Source organism: Oryza sativa, chromosome 3 (genome assembly GCF_034140825.1).
Source record: "Oryza sativa Japonica Group chromosome 3, ASM3414082v1".
Taxonomy (NCBI): domain Eukaryota; kingdom Viridiplantae; phylum Streptophyta; class Magnoliopsida; order Poales; family Poaceae; genus Oryza; species Oryza sativa.
In genome coordinates, this window is record NC_089037.1 from 32,897,843 (window position 1) to 32,917,571 (window position 19,729).

At 45.6% G+C, this 19,729-nt stretch overlaps 2 protein-coding genes across 2 annotated transcripts; both read right to left on the reverse strand.

Moving 5' to 3' along the window:
* Positions 1-4,093: 4,093 nt before the first annotated feature.
* On the reverse strand, positions 4,094-8,023 carry LOC4334258 (probable xyloglucan glycosyltransferase 9). Its single transcript, NM_001418723.1, has 5 exons — positions 6,904-8,023; positions 6,504-6,812; positions 6,122-6,412; positions 5,916-6,029; positions 4,094-5,117 (listed from the first exon to the last, which is right to left on the reverse strand). Exons 1-5 carry the CDS (start codon positions 7,669-7,671, stop codon positions 4,497-4,499), a joined length of 2,103 nt encoding a protein of 700 aa, NP_001405652.1. The 5' UTR covers positions 7,672-8,023; the 3' UTR covers positions 4,094-4,496.
* Positions 8,024-15,978: 7,955 nt separating this feature from the next.
* LOC4334259 (uncharacterized) lies at positions 15,979-18,549 on the reverse strand. Its single transcript, XM_015773795.3, has 9 exons — positions 18,317-18,549; positions 18,168-18,229; positions 18,026-18,087; positions 17,081-17,924; positions 16,914-17,003; positions 16,747-16,824; positions 16,606-16,665; positions 16,338-16,507; positions 15,979-16,246 (listed from the first exon to the last, which is right to left on the reverse strand). The coding sequence occupies exons 1-9, from the start codon at positions 18,504-18,506 to the stop codon at positions 16,165-16,167; spliced, it is 1,638 nt and encodes a 545-aa protein (XP_015629281.1). The 5' UTR covers positions 18,507-18,549; the 3' UTR covers positions 15,979-16,164.
* Between the last annotated feature and the right edge of the window lie 1,180 nt (positions 18,550-19,729).

The window sequence follows — 19,729 nt, forward strand, 5'->3', positions numbered from 1 at the left end:
TGTCACCAAAAAATCTAGAAAAAATCATACACATACTTTCAGTTGTATTACACCTAGGGTTAAAATCTTAACGTCAAATTCATTATATTTTAGCCGTAACAAAAAAAACTGACAGTTTTAAGGTTACAATTTTGTCAGAATTTTATCTTTTTTGTTATTCTCTATGTAGAATGAATTTGAAGATGCGACTTTGCATGTAGATGTAATACTATTGAAAGTGCATGTATGAATTTTTCTAAAATTTTTTGTGATAATTTTTAGTTGGTGTACACGGTGTGTACACGCGAGGGCCTATGTGCATAGGATACGCTCCCTCGAAACTTATATTAAGTACTCAGACGTGTGGTCTTATTGATCAGTTAGGTGTGTCATCGGTCGCCGCCTCGCCGCGCGTCACAGAGGACGTCGCCCTCTCATGTGTTTTCCTACACTACTCTCTGACTTGGGAACTCATTCCCTCCGCACAGCCATCCTTTGTGAGATACGTCCAGCCATCTTCTGAGTGCAAATTGACGGATTAGAATATGTAAAGTGTAAAATGCTTGCCGGATTCATGTGGATTGAATGTTACTGACTTATGGACTTCAGTAAACCATGTCTTTATGTGGTTCTTTTCTCATTTACTTAGCAAGAACAGCTGTGACCGTGCACATTATCATGTATGTTCATATTATGAATTGGTGGAGTGAAACTTAAAAAAGCTTCCTTCTACCTAAGGTGATTACGAGATTGGCACATTTTGTTGCCTCCTTGCATGCAAATTGTGGTAGAATGTTTTGATTCATCAGCTTAGCTAACAGAACCAATTTTCTTCTCAAACATCTTAATTGTGTTTATCGTCTCAACGGTGAGATGCATATATGGGCATTACATGTGTTATACAGGCTGTGTTTAGTTCCTGAAATTGGGGAGAAGTTTAGAGAAAGTTGGTAGTTTGGAAAAAAAGTTAGGAGCCAACTAACCATCGGATGTCCGATAATATTCTAAAGATCGGATAGCCCTCCTACTGTGCTTAGCTTACATATTGACCGTGCATCATGCCTAGGTTCTAGGTTGTTAACTTTATTTGCATACGTTTAACTATTTTATGTTTTAAACTGTTTATCTGATCCGCGATCCGATTATATCTTTTTATTCATTATAATTAAATTTTTATAAAAAGATCTCACATGATTTTTTTATAATTTAATCACATGATGTTAACTATTGAAACATCGTATAATATTTACTGAAACATATGAATAATACTATGTGCAACATTTTTAATTAACTAGTAAATACTTGTTGAAACAATCAAACAATACATGTGCAACATTTACAAATAAACTAGTGAAACATCATAAACTACTTGCTGAAACATGCAAATAGCACCATGTGATACATTAAAGAAACATACATCGCAACACAATAATTATAAAATGTGCAACATAATATAATCTCAGCTGAAACATCCGAATCTCACATGCGAAACATTAAATTTAAATGGTTGAAACATATGTGTGTTTTTTCATTATAATATAATCATGTAACATCTTGTTGTAAATATTTAATTGTAATGAATATAATAGTATAATCGGATCGTAGATTGGATAAGTAATTTGGGAGAATAGTCATTTTCAAGTTTGCTAAAAGGGTGTACATGTAAATAGCCTCGTGTCCCCTCTCCTTCATGCATGCTAATGCTTAGTGATGAAGCATATGTAAAGGGTATGCAAAAGGGGATAGGAGGCTGTACATAGCAAAGTTATAGGTATTCGATTTTTTCTCTGAGATCGGACGTCCGAACTGAGGCATTTTTCGAGTTTATGTGTGTTGGAAAGTTTTAGATGTGATGAAAAGTTGAGAGTTGGGGGAAAGTTTGGTGTGAACTAAACAGGGCCACAGTTGGGCATGACCTCGCGATCAAACCCACCCTCGCAGTTCCCCGGGCCACTTCCTGCCCGCACGTTCACGATCGGACGGTTCACGTGAACCCAAGAGGGTTCGGAGAATTATTCTCCGACCCCTCGAGCCATACTCGAAATCAACGGAAACGTACGTGCGTTGTTCGCCCTGGGCTGGTGTCGCGTGGCTAGGGCCGAGGAGGTTGGGCCCTGAAATCTGGATTGGTTTAAGGCCTCGGCCTGTTTAGATAGGAGGGTTGGGCTTCGTGTTTCGGTTGATCGGGCTTTTGTGAACCGATGACTCTGCTGTGCTGTGTAATATTAAGTACTTCAGTACACATAATGTACTCCTTTCACAATGTAAGTCATTCTAGCATTTCCCATATTTATATTGGTGTTGATGAATCTAGACATATATCTAGTATTTCCCATATTCATATGCTAGAATGACTTACATTGTGAAACGGATGTTCTACCATAGTTCATGCACAAGCAATACATCATGGAGTAAGGTCCATTTCTTTTCTCCAACAAGAGTTGAATGAAGATTAAAATTTTTGTGGCTCGCTTTTTAAACTGCTAAACGGTGCGTTTTATGTAAAAACTTTATATATGAAAGTTGCTCTAAAATATCATATTAATCTATTTTTCAAGTTTATAATAATTAAAACACAATCAATCATGTATTAATACCACCTCATTTTGCGTAAAAAAAAACTTAATTTTCATCTTCATCTTCAGGAGAAAATAACACCACCTAAAAGTGTTTAGTATTATATACGTATTTTGGTGCACTGCACGCGTTTTTTTCTTAATCTAATTAGGCTTCGAGACTAAGTTACTGTGACGACCGCCACTCACTCAATGGAGCGCCGGGTGTACTTTACACGTGTGCTAGCTCTCATTGTTGTTCACCGGTTGGGCATGCATGTCGTCGGTGGGGCAATTTGTGCAAATAATTGGACCATTATATAATCGCCTTTTTACGTCACACGGTCAAAAATCACACAAAGGCAGATCGTTACAGCAAAGCTAAGCTAGAAGTCAGGTACTGCCCGGTTTTAATGCGTGACATCATGATTAAGCTATGGGTAACTCACTTCCCCCAAGCTTTGCTGAGCTGCGGCAATCATTCGCCATGATCAGAAGAGATCGATCGAGTGATACTCTACATAGAGCGATCCAGATTCACCAGATGCAAGAACGCAACTAAGCCGTGTCGCCGTGTCCGCCATTGTTTGCTACTCCTACCAATGGCATTTCCCTTGGCTTATACTGCAAGAAGGCAAACGGCTGACAAAGCTGCATATATACTTGCACTCGAGCACTCGCACCTAATACTCACTCCTAGTACAATTGTTGTTCTACCGAAAGAAAAAAAAAGAAAAAAAAGGAGGACATTTGGTGTATTGTATATTGTACAGTAATGATTTGTATCTCCAGTTCAGCACGACAGAAAGCGTCGTCATGTGAAACGCTCGCTTACGGCAGCCGCTGGACCAGCAGAAGGGCCGGACGGACGGACGCCTTGGCGCGACACAGCTGTCTCCCGGCCACATGCCCGTGCAGATAAGGCGATGGACTCGGCACTGGTCTCTCACTATCTGCAGCTGATGCTGCCGCCACCGTTCTCGGCTACTCACAGCTCATCTCCAATTGAGACAACATCCGGGTTTATTAGTTTTTGTTTCCATCTCACTTCACTATCTGGAATTCATTTCTGGCCCCTTGAAATGGAGATGGGACTCCTATTTTTTATAGATTCAGGTAATTGACATTCAGCTGGAGACGTGTGTGCTGCTGCCGCCTGAATTGAGCCGGATTGGAATTTTCTTGGGCAACTGGGATGGAATTGGGATACTACATCAGCAGCAGGTGTGTGGTGGTGGTGTCCAGCTGTATGTAGGATGATGTTTTCTGGTCTTGTACGTTACACCATGTAGTGTAGTTGTATCACTTGGAAAAAGCATGCCGTTTCACAAGTTCTCTTCCGGTTTTGACACTTTTTTGAAAAGTTTGTCAACATTTATACTCTCGGCGATTATCAGAAGGGCAGCTTCTTTATTGACTACCTGCTGGAATCTGGACGCGTACATTTAAGAGGAAAAAATAAAGCTTCCAGTCATGTGACATTGTAATGGACAGTATCAGTTTTGCTGGAGTCATGCAGAATGGCATCAGCAAAGGTAGATTGACCAACATAGCAGGTTGGGCAAAGATGGTCATCAGAATTCAGAAGTAGACACATAAGGAAGGAATGGCTTCTAATTAAGGGCATTGTGGATTCCGAATCACTCGTACAGGCAGTAATTGCCTCCTAACATAAAATCCCCACATGAACACCAAAATTGGTTTACAAAAGAATCGGATAGTCTTGGAATAACTAGGCAAATTTACAGTCCAAGAACAACTATATCTACACAACCGAGGGGGGAGGGGCCTATTTGGGCGTGTACATTGTGGATCATGTTGTGTGAAGTCGTGACATAAATCAATTGGACGACACAATTGCGTCATGCAACATTTCAATATCGCCAAAGAGCTTCGACACAACATCCCTGGAGCACCCTCCATTGTCACTGTTTTTTTAACATCTATCATGCTTTTCACAGTTTACTCAATCTGCTCGCCTATGAGATCAAGGCCTACTAACAAGAAAGATATGCCCTGGAACAGGAGGAAGTAGAAATGTATACCCTGTTTCGAGAGCAAACTGCGAGCTGCAGCGGTTAGGAGGAGCAATGAGAGTGCAAGCTCTTTCTTGTATATCCGGTTGTGCTTCTTCTTTACGTCCTTTCTAGGAGCGGACTGCTCCTTTGCAATAGCGTCGAGGTTAGGCGCCGATTCAGTTTTTTGGTGTTTCAACTCTTTGGGTGCCAAAGAAATGAGGTCGCCCTCCGATGATCGGCCTGACTTCTTGGTCACCACCCACTCGTATGCATTTCCAAGCTGGAACAGACCAGAGATCATGGCATTGAATTTTGTCACGGACATGGTGTTCTCGAAAAGTAGGTATGGGATGATGAAAGGGAAAGACTTCGGAGAAGGCAGGATGTTGAGCAAGGACATCAGGGCAGGAATGTAGCATACGACCCAGTCAGGAAGCTCGGCTTCAGGCACAAACATCGTCATTGGGAGGATGATGCAGAAGAGCGTGAAAGAGTAGAATGGTAGTATGAGCTTCCGGAGAAGGAAGAAAAGGAAGATCAAGTTGGCTTTCTTCCAAAACACAATCTGCAGCAGAATAAAACAAAATTAATAAGCAATCAGATTGGTAAAACAGAGCTATCAACAAGCCAGTTGTTTCATCTAGCAATCAGATTGGTAAAACAGAGCTATCAACAAGTCAGTTGTTTCATCCAGACATCCTATCAGGTAGTACATTATTTTGATGACAATGACAACAAAAGGTGATAAGCAAATTCATATTCTATCATGGTAATGCAAAAAAAGGTCCAGTTGTAACATGCGCACAAATGATATACAATTAGATATCAACATTTTATATTCTAGTGAGATGGATGCTGCTCGATGAGCATGCGTCTTTATTGAAGTGTATAAACCTAAGTACTTGAGAGAAAAGGCTAATGGTACAGGACATATCAATATGTGAATTAATATTTCGAGAATCAGTTAAAGAGTATAAAAAAACCTCTAACATTTTAGAATTTCATCATGTTAACATCCTTGGAGCATATTCGCGATGCCATGAGCGCGTGTTGTGTATCCAACAAAAGCACCGAACACACTTTTTTTTGTCAAGATCACATTATTTACCTGTTGATGTTCAAATTTTCACTTTAAGTAATAAACGGATTAAATGATATATCTGACATGCTATTTGAAGACAAAGTTGCACAGAATGGATACGGGAAAAAATGCTGTAAAGCCTTAATTTTATTTCGTGTTTGCATTAACAGATATATTTATCCAGACCAATCGGATATCTCATAACAACATTTGGTTATATAAGTTCATTGTTTAGATGTTTACAAAAATAAAGTACTACAACAAATAAGAGCAAATCAGTACCTTGCATTTGATAATGTCTGGTAAGCAGAGTCTGAATAGCTGCATTGGACCAGAATGCCACCGATGCTGCTGCTTCCTATAAGCTTCGTATGACTCTGGCAATTCACATTGGCACTGTCCATAATGAGGGAAATGGGTTATTTCAACTGAAAAGGTGAAGAAACATAACCCAACAAGTTATTCAGAAAGTTTGTCATATATAGTACCTCGACGTCATTCAGGAAGATAAATTTCCAGCCCCTAAGGTGTGCCCGGACTGCAATGTCCATGTCCTCCACTGTTGTACGCTCCATCCACCCTCCCGAGTCATCCAATGCCTTGATTCTCCACACACCAGCAGTGCCATTGAACCCGAAGAAGTTTAGGAATATCCCATTCACTTGCTGTTCTACCTCAAAGTGGAAGCAAAGATTAATGTTTTGCAGACGAGTCAATAGGTTCTCATCCTTATTCACAAATGACCATCTTGCTTGCACTAGCCCCAATTCATCATTGTCCTGCAACAGCAAACAAATGAATCATAATTAGAACCCTAAACCATATACATTATCACCACAAACTATAGGCACAAAATTCATCTCAATTTACCTTGAAATGTGGCACGGTTCGCTTCAAGAAGTCCGGATTCGGTTGGAAGTCCGCATCAAAGATGGCAACAAACTCATAGTCCTTGACATAGCTGCAGCTCATCGCCGACTTGAGATTTCCAGCCTTATAACCATCCCTAAGGACACGATGCCGGTACACAATCCGAGCGCCGTTCTGCTGCCACTTGAGCACCTCTTCTCTGATCAGTGTCTGCGTCGTCGGATCGTCCGAATCATCCAATACCTGAACCAAGAAGTTGGACCTCGGCCAATCAAGATTGCACACGGCCGCAATTGATTGCTGATAAACCTGGACAGACCAACAAACAAACATCAAAAGGTTGCTACTTCGGAGACAAAAAATGGCATGTTTTAGAGCGATAGCAACAGCACAAACCAACCTCCTTCTCGTTGCACATTGGTATCTGCACGAGTACCATGGGGTAGTACGCGGCGTCGGGGTCTTCGGCGTCGGGCAATGCCGGTGACTTGGGGTTAGGCTTGATGCGCTTGAGATGGATGTAGAAGCAGCCGAGGCACTGGATGAGGCGGTCGGCGCTCTGGATGAGGAAGAGCACGACGCATGCGTCGGTGAGGAACTGGATGAATGGCGCGACATAGGTGGCGCGGAAGCGCAGCCACGACGCGTAGAGCGACTCGACGCCGATGACGGGGAGGGCGAGCGCGGAGGCGGCGAGGTCGTCCCAGCCATTGATGTAGGCGCCGAGCTCAACGATGAGGAGGAGCACCGAGAGGACGACGAATGCCCTGATGAACGCGTAGAAGCGGGAGCGGAGCACGGGGCTCTCGCCGGCGGCGGCGGCGGCGGAGGCGTCGGCGTCCGTCCTCCCGGCGGCGACCCTCCGCCTGGCGGCGGCGCCGAGCGCGACGGCCGCGGAGGCCAGCGACGCGAGGCACCCGGCGGCGCGGTGCGCCTTGAGCAGCAGCACCCAGGTGATCTGCTTGGCGTTCTTGCCGCGCCCCCCCTTGCGGCGGCCGCCGACCAAGAACTCCTCGTCGTCGTCGTCATCCGGCGAGGAGATCTCGGAGATGGACCAGTTGGGGTTCTCCATCTTGACCACCACCGGCGTGCCCCGGTAGTGGTCGCCGCCGCCGCCGCCGCCGCCGGCGGCCAACTTCCCGCCCCATAAGCCGCTCCACGGCGCCATCCAATGGCCGGTCCAAGAACCAGCCTCCCCCTCCTCCTCCCCCCACCCCTCACCTCTCCTTCTCCTCTCTCACCCCCAAATTAGCCTCCCACACTTCACCCACACCCTATTCCTGGACCTCCACCTCCCCCCACCCCTCAATGCCAATCCCTCCCCCTCACACCTACGCAGCTGATCCCACTGCCATTTAAGCTCAAGAAGAAGCGAGAGCGAGAGGAAGAAGAAGAAGAAGAAGAAGAAGAAGAGGACGGAGTGGGAAGTGGGAACAGCTCAGCTCAACACGTCAAGAGGAGGAGAGAGATCGGCAGGAGGAGGAGGAAGAAGAGGAAGCGAATTTTTTAATATTTTTCTTGTCTTTCCGTGCGTGTTTTTTCCCCCTAAACCCCCCTTGGTTTGGTAAGGTTTTTATGTCGGAGTTAATTAGGGGGGGCAAATTACGCGGTTCCCGCGGTTTAAACCCCCGGGGTGGAAGGGCAAAAGGGGAACAAATCGTACTGCTATTCTTTATGGCTTTTTTTATTTTCTTTTTTTTTCTAATCTTGCTGTGTGTGTGGAATGTTTGGAGCGGCTTTGGACTGTGGTCCTCGCGTTGAATTTTTTTTCTCCTCGCAAATTTCGTTCCTTTTTTTTCACGTAATTTGCGTTTGTTTGGTTTGATCGTTGTGTTGAGTACGCCAAATGTTTTTGTATTTTTAGCTCTTTCAGGGGAGGGGAGAGAGATGGCGATGCTCTGTTTTGTTTTCCCTTTCTTTACCACGGGAGAAACAGTAGCCTGCTTTTCAGATCGACGAATTTTTTTGCACAAAGCACCTCTCTACTCCTGCACTGTACAAATCGGTCCTTCGTAGACAGAACCAGGTATGGATTGGTACAACAGGGAAATTAACTTCTTCTTGGAGGGTGTTACTGCAAAAGAGGCCGAAACGAACGAAGCCGTAACTCCTGTGACGTGGCTGTGACTGCGCTGTCGTCCACCCCCGTGAACAGTAGCCGCGGCTCGGGATCGTGGCCCGATCGGACGGCCCAGGATCCGCACCGACGCGGCCCTTTTCAAACCGCGCCGTCCGATCTCCTCCGCATCTCGCAGGAGTCAAAAAAATAAAAATAAAAAAGGAAAGCGACGGGCGCCCGAGGGAAAGCGCGCAGGGGTGGGTCCGACGCAGAGGCGGGCATGTGGGCCCCACAAGAGGGTGGGTCCCGCGCTGGGGAGCGGAGACGGGCATGTGGGCCCTACCGGCGGAGGGGGCGGTCGGTGGTCCCACACGGGGAGGAGGAGGAGGAGGCGGGCGCGGCGCCGAGTCATCTCATACATCGCCGCTGTTCTAGAAAAAGGCGCGGCTCGACCGGGTTTGGTCCGTGGTCGGTTTTTTCTGCGCGCGACTCCGGTTTATTTATCCGTGTTCGTTTGCTGCGTGCGTGCTGGCCAGCGGCCGCCTTTGTCACACGCGCTTATCCCTTTTCTAGTTTCTACTTCCACCGGCAACGACCTTTTATTACACTTTTTTTTCCACTACACGAGGCTATTGTTTTTTCCTGTGTAGTAGTAAGCCTTAATCGTTTAATCCTATAAAAATAGAGTTGAAGAGAATTGAGAAGGTTAGTTTCAAATTATTATAGGTGTGGAATTAATTAGGAAAAATTGCAAAAACCACCCCGGAAGTCACTTGAATTTTGACATTCCACCCCATAAGTCATTTTGTTTCAAATACCCACCTGCTACTAAGTTTTGTTTCAAAAACCACCCCAATGCGCACGTGTTTAACCGAATCAATTCGTTATTGCCGATGTAGGATTACCACATGCTAAGTTAGCCAAGTCAATCTTGTCTAAGTGCTTGCATTAGACTTATTTTCCATATTTGATTGATTTTTTTTTCATATAGCGAAACTCAGTGCAACAATGTTTAGGCTCTCGTCAACAATTTTGTATGTGGAATCTCACAAAAAATGTATCAAGAATACTCTAGAAGTATTTAGTTTTGGTAAAGACCATATTGATGGCTCACATTTTATAAAAACATGTTGATTCGGTTAAGCATATGTTTACTGGGGTGGTTTTTGCAACAAAAATGAGTAGGTGGGTGGATATTTGCAACAAAATAATTTATAGGGTGGAATGTCAAACTTCAAATGATTTATGGGGTGATTTTTGTAATTTTTCCAATTAATTATGTTCAAATCCCCCTCAATTCTCACATAGATCACCCATGTATTATTAGTGAATCGATATGTCCCGAATACACGTTTAAAGATGTGCTACTATGGCAACTAGCACATATGTATTTCTTTTTTACCATGGAACTTTAATTTAAAAGTAACATGCTCATGAGTATGTACGTAATCCCTCCGTCCCAAAAAAAACATCATAATACAATGAATCTGGATAACCCTTTGTCTAGATTCGTAGTACTAGAAGAGGTTGGGCTATTCAGATTCATTGTATTAGGAGGGGTCACATCCCCTCTTAGGTTGGCTTTTTTTTTAAACAGAGTGAGTAATATATGATGGGTGTGTGTTTTTTTAATGGTAAAAGGTATAATTTTATTTATTTATTTTTACACAATCAAACAACACAAAAACAAAATAAAATCATTGTCCTTGATTTCGCTAAGGTTTGTAAGTTTGTCGTTGGAATTAAATCGGGTGCCTCAAACTCATGCTGATTGACTTCATATTAACTGATCATACTCTAGCTGCCAAGCAGTTTGGCCATGGCTTTGTACCCTTCTGTCGAGCACCATGGGCGACGACAAACCATACGTGCCAAGCGGATGGTGCCGGCCGATGGCCTGTGCTTAAGCTAGCTTGGTGGTCGATCGTGGTAATTCACACCCATATTCATTCAGCTCCTCCTTTTTTGTGGTTTTGTGGTGCACTGTTCTCGATTGTGACAAGAGCGTGATCATGCATTCATAGTAGATGATACACTAGTTCGATCGGATCATGAAACGTCGTCCCCTGGAAAATCCCTTCGCTAAACGAGCTACTACCCCTACTGTGCTACACCGAAGGACGAAAGGATTGACCCTACACCACCGAGCATGCGATGCGTGTGGTCAATCAATATCGCCATGAATGAGTGGCCGGGCTGGATGCATGCTTGGCTATCACTAGAGTAGCTAGTAGTAGTAGTATCAGCAATTCAGCAAAGGCAGCCAGCTGCAGGCTGCAAGCTGAACAAGTACGGCACGAGAGTGAAAACTCCCACGTACTCCCTCCATCCTTAAAAAAAATAACTTAAAAAAATAACCTAGACATCCATGGGACATTAAATAGTACAATAAATCTGGACATGAACATGTTTAGATTTATCTATGGGACATTAAATAGTATAACGAATCTGGACACGAACATATTCAGATTCGTTGTGCTATGTAATATCTTATCGGTGTTTAGGTTGTGTTTTATTTGGGATGGAGAGAGTAGTAACGTACTACGTCGTCCTCGTGTTTGTTAGTACGCGTGCAGGTTTGTAGATCGCCTTGGCGTTGCGTGGCCGGCGTTGGCGCCATCGATCGATCGGTACGAGTACGCATGCACGGTGTTCATTAACACCCGTGCAACTATGCAAGCGTCAGCAATACAGGCTAGCTGTGTGGTGCAGTGGTAGCAGCAGCAAGGTAGGCTACTACGGATAACACATGGACACTTGCATGTGTACGCAACCCGTGTTAGACCAGTACAATAGTGATAGTATGCTTACATCAGATTTTTAATATAAATGACAGAGAGAGAAAGAGCGGAGAGAGAAAAGCGAACGACTATATTATCGTCGGCTCAGGCGCGAGCGCCTATAAACTTTCTCTAACGCAGCCCTGTGCAAGGGATGAGATAGCTGTGAACAGCCAATAGAAAAATAGAACTTTACGTTGGGTAAAGCAACACTATAGCCGGTTACTGTATTTAGCGTGGTTTAATTAGCTGTTAGATGACGTGTTAAATTTTCAGCGCTCACGATTAACTGTACTATTAAACTTGCTCTTATACCAGTGATGGCAATTGTCAGGTTGGTGTAAAACGAGCAAACGCTTTGGGAGAGGAAAACTTTTTAAAAAAATATATATTTGCTCCGGTCCAACAAAAAGTGCCTCGAGGTACCGGTATCTTACGGTACCAAATCGTTTCGGACCGTTAGATCTAACTGGGCATGATGGGCAATATTAAATCCAATGATCGGAAACGATCTGATACCGGTACTTTTTGTTGGATCAGAGCAAATCTCTTTTTTTTTACAGTCTATTACACATTGGATAGAGAATACCTTTTAAAATCTTATAATTTTGGTTCGTTCAATGATTGTAAGATTCGTGCAAACACTCAAACCTAATTTCCCTCTCTTTTTTTCATTTTTCTTGAGCATTTTCATTTTTCTTGAGCACCGCATTTTCTGAACACTTTGATGCCCCTGCTTGACTCCTCACCAATGTCGCCCAACCTCATTGGGTGGCCGGAAGATGTCGATGGTGCCAGTGAGGTTTATCTGGTCAGCTTCCTCCCCTCCTCCTTCCCCGCGCCCTCCCCCTCTACACCTCAAGTGGGTGACCTGTTGAGGCGGATCCCTACTGCCGGATCCACCACCACCAACTGCCACATTGTAACATGTTGCTCTTTTTACCCTGCCACTAACACCGGCCCACCGCTAGCTGCCGATTGCGCGACTTCAACAACGTTGTTTATGCCCACTTGTTGCACCTCATTCTACGGTCATCCTCTAAGCACGACGATTTCCCTTGATCTTTCTCCTCCTCACCCCCCTACTACCTCCATCACGGCGCATGACTTTAATCCGTAAATTCTTTAATGTGGTTTCGTTGTGTTGTTGGTGTCGGATAATAAAAGAATGTTGTCAGAGTTGGAGGAGAAGGGCATGAAGCATTCGTGAACCGTGAAGTACATCTGGTGCCCCCAAATCTGTAAGATATGAGGATGATTTTTTTCCCATAAGAGTGGGTACAATAGCTCTATTAAGTCGGCTCCAAAACCTGTTAATCAGCCTAATCTAAGATTAAGGAAAGAAATTCAGCAAGAATGAAACAACCAGGCGCTTGTTTTAGCCCCGGCGCTTGCACAATACCCCAAACCATATAGCTCGCGTGCAGCTATGAGAGACAATAAAAAATATGTTATGTGGGTCCAACAACTGATGTATCCATACAAGTATTTAATGTATGTATGCTTTAACCAAGGCAGCTTATAGTTAACTTGTAGTAGTTAGCTATTTGACATGACAAAAATTTAGAGCTTACTGCTAGCTGCACCATTGACCTTGCTATAAGGTTAGTACAATTCCTTTTTTCAGAAAAGCGATGAAACCAAATTAATACGCGTATTTCTCCTCGTGAACGTACACAGACATTAACAGCTAGCGGCACGTACGTGTACACTGGCAGCACTACTAGCAGCAGTCGATCGATGACCCTTTTCTGCGACGTCGACTTGTCATCGTTCAATTAAGAACGAGCGGCCGGCGAGCTACTAGTAGTAGCTGTTTAGCCTGAAGCCACCCGGTTTCGGACGCCGCCCGCCGCGAAAGCCTTTGGCGCCCGCCCGCGCGCCGGCCGATTTTGATGTTCGCCGAAATCGAATACTAGGCGTACGTATTCCGGCGGCCGCGGCTAACGGAAATGCCCGTATGCTTGGTTAGCTGGCCACTGCTGGCTAGGCTAAGGCTGTGTTGGAATGCCCATTTTTTTCACCCCTTTTGCTTGTTTTCCGCGTACATATTTTTTAAACTGTTAAACGGTATGTTTTTTTTAAGTAAAAGTTTCTATACGGAAGTTGTTTAAAAAAAATAAAATTAATCCATTTTTAAAAAAATTTAATACTTAATTAATCGCGTGCTAACAGTAATGGCGAACACACAGCCATGTCGGGCCGGCAAGGCGGCGTCAAAACTGTCAACGTGACATCCATCCATGGCCACAAAGACGCGGCATGTCTGTCTGTTTCTCGCAATCTCACAAGGATTTGTGTGTTCTTGACGCCATTTGTCAGGACTACCAAACTCCCGGCGCCAATCAGGCAAATCGCGTTGCAAACATCGATGGAAAAACCGGCGATGGTGATGGGGGATGAATCGCAATTCCGATCGATCTCGGTTGAGCCCCCCAGTCCGCGCGATCTCATGCCTCAACTCGCGGGGGAGTCGCATGTGACCTGGATTTAATCGCTTTTCTCTTCTTTTTCCCTTTTTCTGCTTCGCCTGGACCATCCCGACTTCCCCCGAGCCACGATGATCATTACGATAGCGTGAATAAAAAAAGAGTGTGATTGTTAATGTTTATACGATACTACTCCCTCCGTTTCAGGTTACGTTTTAACTCTAGTTAAAATCAAATTGCTTTAAATTAGACCAAGTTTGTAAAAAAAAATATTTTCAATTCAAAACAAATGTATTATAAAAATATATCTAATTATTGATTTGATGAAACTAATTTAGCATTATAAATATTATTGTATTTGTTATAAACTTAGTAGAACTTAAAACTGATATTGATCAAATTAAAATGTTTTATACCTGAAACAGAGAGAGAATAGTAGATTAACTTTGCCTGATTCAAAGAGGCTTGCCTATACAAAAGTGTACTGCTCGCAGGTCTGCGCACACTGGACAAACACACACCGACATGTGCACAAACGAATGGTACGGGTGCGTGCGTGCGTGCGTGCACCTCTTGCCTGTCACGTACCACGTGTCCACGTGCGTGCCAGATCAGGTAAAGGACGCGCCGCGCATCGCCGGCGGCCGCCGTGATCTCTGCGCCATTTCCGGCGGCCGGCACCCCTGACCCCACCACGTCCTGCAAGTTGCAGCGAGAGTACGTACGCCCCTCCTAAATTAATCTCGGCGCTTTAGCACGGCTACCACCACTAGTCCACTACCCTACCACGCATAAATCACGAATCTTAATTGCTTCCACATCGACTGTTCGTCGGTTTAACTGAGACGGAAAGCGCTTTTTACGCACTTTGTTTACTGGGTTCTCCGATCTCGAGGCCCCGCCGTTTTTGGAAGAATGTCTCGCCGGGCAGCTCGAGAAAAAGGAAGCTTCTTGCCGTTTGTCTCAAATCTGTGTGGAGTGGCGAAAGGTCATGTAACCTAGTGGTTACAAGAATCTCAGCAGCACCTTAAGTTCTTGGTTCGATTTTCCATGGAAGATTTTTTTGGATTTAACAGCATTGTGCTTTCGGTGGTAGACGACGTACCGTCTCGCTATCTGTGGTGACCTCGTTAATTTCAAGGATTTGCCGATCCAGTTTCCAAAAATGCTTATAAATGTAGGATTTACATTCGTTCGTTCGTTCTTAGGGGCAAGTGGAGTCGTGCAAATACTAGTGCTTTTCTTCTTTTTTTTTTGCCGGGGGAGGGGGGGTGCTGCTCGTGCGATGCTACAAGCATCAAGTGATCAAATAATCGCTCTGTCCAAAAAAAAAAGACAAACCCTGGTTTCCGTGCCTAACATTTGACCGTCCATCTTATTTGAAAAAATTATGAAAAGAATTAAAAAGATAAGTCACGCATAAAATATTAATCGTGTTTTATCATCTAACAACAATGAAAATACGAATTATAAAAAAATTTCATATAAGACGGACAGTCAAAGTTGGACACGGAAATCCAAGGTTTATCTTTTTTTTGGATGGAGAGAGTATGGTGCAAGAGAAGATTTTGGTTTGGTCCATTTGGGCCATGGACCCTGCTGAAGCTTCCTAGTGCTAACATTATTTACCTCTGAAATGAAAACATTACCAGATGGCAGAGCGATGCACACATAAACGTCGATCGATCTGTTGCAGATCCGTGGAAACTGTTCACCGGATCGCACGCTGTCGCACAGCCAGTTGATCATGGTGTGGATGGATTCAATGGCAGAGTTGATGGCAGCCGTATCCGTAGGGGATGCGCCCCTTGCATAGTACAGCTAACAGCTCTGTACACGCAGGCATATGCAGTGCGTCTCTGCGTGTGGTCTATGGATGGCATATCATATGGCATCTATCTCGGCCTCTGGCCGTGTGGCGAGATGGCGACGCTGTTCGACTTCGGTCTCTGCGTTTGGATGGATGCAGAGAGGGTCAGCTGCCTGGCTTGGATTGGTTGGGCGGCTGGGCATCTCGTGACATTCTGGATTCAAATTTATGTCCCTGCCATTCTGTATTTTGTTCAGCCAAGGCCAATGGGCTTGAATTTACAACACCAAGAACCATGTGAAATCAGATGCCGATCTGAATTTTCTCCTGGGTTGGGCCTCTTCTTCTTCCCTGATTTTTCTTTCAGGTTACAAAATAATCTAGATGATGATGGTAGTACAGAGAAAAAAATTTCACTCAACATACCAATGGCACGGACAAAACAAGGGAACATGATACATCCTTGTTGGTGTGAGTGAGTGTGCAGACTAGAGAGTAGTTCAAGAATACAATGGAACGAATTCGACGCGGTAAATACATATTTTCATGCTTGGAGCTGACAATAAAACATTTGTCACTTCAGTTAAGCAGCAGCTGCTTGTAGCCTGGATAGTTTCACCGATGTACTCTTCTCTTTTCCAACCTTAGAAGGTGCCATGGAGCCACTGTGAAAACGCAAGAAAAATATTACATGATGGCAATTCTGTAAAACAATAACCGGGGCTGCAAATTTACTCTTTTTTTGTGGGGGCAAACCTTGTTATCTTGGTACTTCTTGTTGATGATGCTACTCTGGAAGCTCCCTGTGATTTCCCAACTGTTTTTCCATTCGTCATCGCAGGCTTCACCTTGTTGCAACGAATGCTGTTCAAGACCCTTTTGGCTTCATCAACCTGACCCGTTGCAACATTTCTGATTTGCTTCTTCTGGATATACAGTTTGCGCAGATCAGCAATTCAGCATGAGTGCTTTCTAAATTGATTTGGACCTGCAAATTATGTTTGGGGGAGATATCAATGCTCACCTGTTTCTCGCCGCACGTCGGTTTGTCTCGTCCCTTTCCGTCACGACACCTTCCTATTTGCTGCATCAGCGTACATGCATACAGATCAGTGGGTGACCACTACATTAGGAATCTTATAGTTGGTGCGCGTGAGCAACTTACCTGAACTGCGGCCGTGGAGTTGTTCTCGGTGAGCGTCTGGTGTCTTTCTGGATTTGCTTCTTTCAACACTCCTCTTTCCTAAAATGCAGAAGATGGAGTGAGGAAGGTTAGTGAACGAGTGAAACACTCCACAACAACGAGCTTTCACAATGTAACCAGTAACTCACATCAGTCCTTAGCCGAAATGGCTTCGGATTGGTAGTTTTCTTGAGCTTTCCTCCTTGCTCTGCGTTCAGTTTGCTCTGCATTTTGGCTACCTGCATATTGTCCATTACAGCATTTCAGTTTCAACATGTCTTAGCTACAGTAACAAAGAAGAAGGCAATTTCAGTACCTTCCGAGGGACATTCTCATTGTTCTCCAGCTGCTGCAGGTTTTCACCATCAGAATGCGAGATGATCACCATTTGTTCGGTTGGCTGATCAACATATGACAAATTCTCCTTATCGTCATCACAATTGTCAGCTTGTGATGTCTCCACCTCAATTCTGGATTCCTGCATCACCTCCTTCGGTTCCTCGCTGGAGCTCGCAGCTTCTGGACAAGCATTCTCATCTGCAGCTGTGTTCTCACGGCCATTTCTGTTCTCTCTACCAGCTTCAGAACTGGCATGTTGCAACGAGCAGCCTAGAATCTTCTTCTTCTTCCTCTCATCCGGCCTGGAATTTTGAGCTGCCTTGACACTCTTCACTGCAGTCTGGTCGCATTTCTTGGAACTCTTCGGATTCGATGACTGACAGAGGTATCTGCTAGGCACCTCCCGGCACGCCAAATTCAGCTTCCTCATCTTGGAGCAGACCTCGGACAGCGGCGGCGCCGCCTGGGCCTTCGCCGGCGTCTTGCTGGCGTCCTTCTTCGGCGTGGCCATGAACAGAGCTTTCGCGACGGTCCCCTTCCTCGCCGCCGCCGCGACGGGCTCCTGCTTCTGGTGCTTCACGCTGAGGAACGGATCCTGCCTCGGCCGGACGGGCTTGCTCCTCGGCGTCGTCAGGGCTTTCTTCCTCGCGCCGGAGGCCTCCACCTTCGCCGCCTTGGTCCGGGTCGGAGACGCCCGCAGGGTGCAAATCCGGTGGGTCTTCAGCCTGGGCTTCGCCGCGGCCTCCGTCGCCGTGCTTAGCCTCGCGATCCGTGACCTTGGAGGCTTCGGCGGCGCGGAGTGCGGGCATTTCAGCATCGAGCTGCACCAGATCACGAGAGGATGGGCTACGTCAATCGGATGAACCAACCAACCACACAACAATTTCGACGCAGGCAGTGAGGGATGAATCGGAAATTCTACCTCTGGTTCCTCCTCCTGATCGCCTTCTGCAGCCGCACGTTGGGGCTCCTCGCTGCCATGACCTGCCACCATTAAAAACCACAAGGATTACAACCTCCCCTACCACGAAATCGCGCGCATACCAGGAAGAAGCAGCGCGCACCCGCATGAAGAAGCTCCTGTGCAGCGCCTCCGGGTCGACATGCTCGTGGTTCTGGTCACAACCTGCAATTCATCTCAAGAATTCAGCAATTTCATCTCAAGAAAATCTTGCAGCGATGTGTGTGTGTGTGTGTGTGTGTGTTGCCGTACCGATGCGGAGGCAGAACCAGGAGGGGTCGTCGGAGGGGCGGGCGGCGTCGGGGGCGGTGAGGTCGACGAACTTGGGCGCCTCGATGTCCTCGTAGAACACGCGGTCGTACTCCTCCTCCTCCTCCTCCTCGCCGTCGTCCTCCGCTCCCCGCGCCATGTCGCGCTTCGAGCTCGGGATCTCCATGACCATCTCGCTGTCCGATGGTGGGGGGAGGATTGGATTTGGGGGCGATGTGTTTTGCTTCAGTTGGGCCAATGGAATTTTTAGTGCGATCGACTGCTCGCGAACTAGCCGTTGGAGCGGCTCATTTTTGAAAGAACAAAAGAAAAAAAAAAACGAATGCTACCGGCACATGGCACGGTCTCCACGAGAGCCCATTAGCCGTTGGCACGCAGTAACAAGTGTGAAACTGAATCAGAAAATACCCGATGTAAAAAAACACCGGGTTCTGATGATCTGATCTGCGGTTATTTTTGCAGCAAAGGAGTCGAAGTAAATTCAGTGAGAACGAGATTGAGAAGATTGCTTGAAAGCTTATCACTGACAGGTTAACCATAATTTTTTTTGGGTGCAAGGTCATTACTTATAATGCCTTAATTGGGAGTAGAAAGAGAAGACGGTAAATAAAAGTTGAAGGTATACTGTCTCCTGAGCGACCCAATTAGGTTTTAACGGAGGCCCGTAAATATCGGGCCGAAACTAGCTGTCACACTCCGGCCCAATTAGAATGGAGCAGTTGAAGCCTCGCGGGCCTGCGGCCTCGGCCTGACAGCAACTTGGAAGGAATAAGTCTATTATTTTCCCTCACTCTTGCTCCTGATTTAATCGCCTTACTCAGCCACAAAACCAGATATAAAGCCTCCCCCATCTTCGAAAATCAGGGCAAATCAACTCACGTGATGGTGTTGAAAACGGTGGCAATTTAATCATGGTCGACTCGATGAGTCAGCATGTGGGATCGACGTGTCAGTGAGTTCCTCTTCATCTCGTCTTCTTCCTCACCTCTCCCCTTTCTCTTTCAGCCTCCCTCCCTTTTAGTGGCTCCATTAGTTCACCGAGAAGGAAGGGGAGGCTACACCTTGATCCGGCTATGCAACATGTTGGACCAGCGCCGCTGCGCATGCCTCAAAAGGCCGTCGCGGCCATTAGGACGGAGCCGCAGCATCCGGCAGCCAACGGGTACAACTACTTCTCCCTCCTAGCGGTGACCAACCACAGGTCCTACGTTGGGTTCCTGAACCAGACCGCCATTGCAGACCAGGTGGTATGGAGGTTCTGCAAGGCGCGGAGGCGGCGAGCACGCCAAGCGGTGTGCTGTGGCTGTGGCGTGGATGTGACATTGTCTAGGGCAGCAACAATAGTACGTGGATCCGGTGGACGACCTGTTCTACTATCTAGGGATGCAAGCGAAC

Bases quoted from the DNA above. Each gene is read 5' to 3' on its own strand.
- LOC4334258 (NM_001418723.1), bottom strand. From the start codon at position 7,671: ATGGCGCCGTGGAGCGGCTTATGGGGCGGGAAGTTGGCCGCCGGCGGC. The intron at 6,813-6,903 runs GTTGGTTTGTGC...TGGTCTGTCCAG, and splicing joins CAATGTGCAACGAGAAGGAG to GTTTATCAGCAATCAATTGC. The intron at 5,118-5,915 runs GTACTGATTTGC...ATTCTGCTGCAG, and splicing joins CAGACATTATCAAATGCAAG to ATTGTGTTTTGGAAGAAAGC.
- LOC4334259 (XM_015773795.3), bottom strand. From the start codon at position 18,506: ATGGTCATGGAGATCCCGAGCTCGAAGCGCGACATGGCGCGGGGAGCG. The intron at 18,088-18,167 runs GTGCGCGCTGCT...TAATGGTGGCAG, and splicing joins ACAGGAGCTTCTTCATGCGG to GTCATGGCAGCGAGGAGCCC. The intron at 16,508-16,605 runs GTGAGCATTGAT...CTGTATATCCAG, and splicing joins CGACGTGCGGCGAGAAACAG to AAGAAGCAAATCAGAAATGT.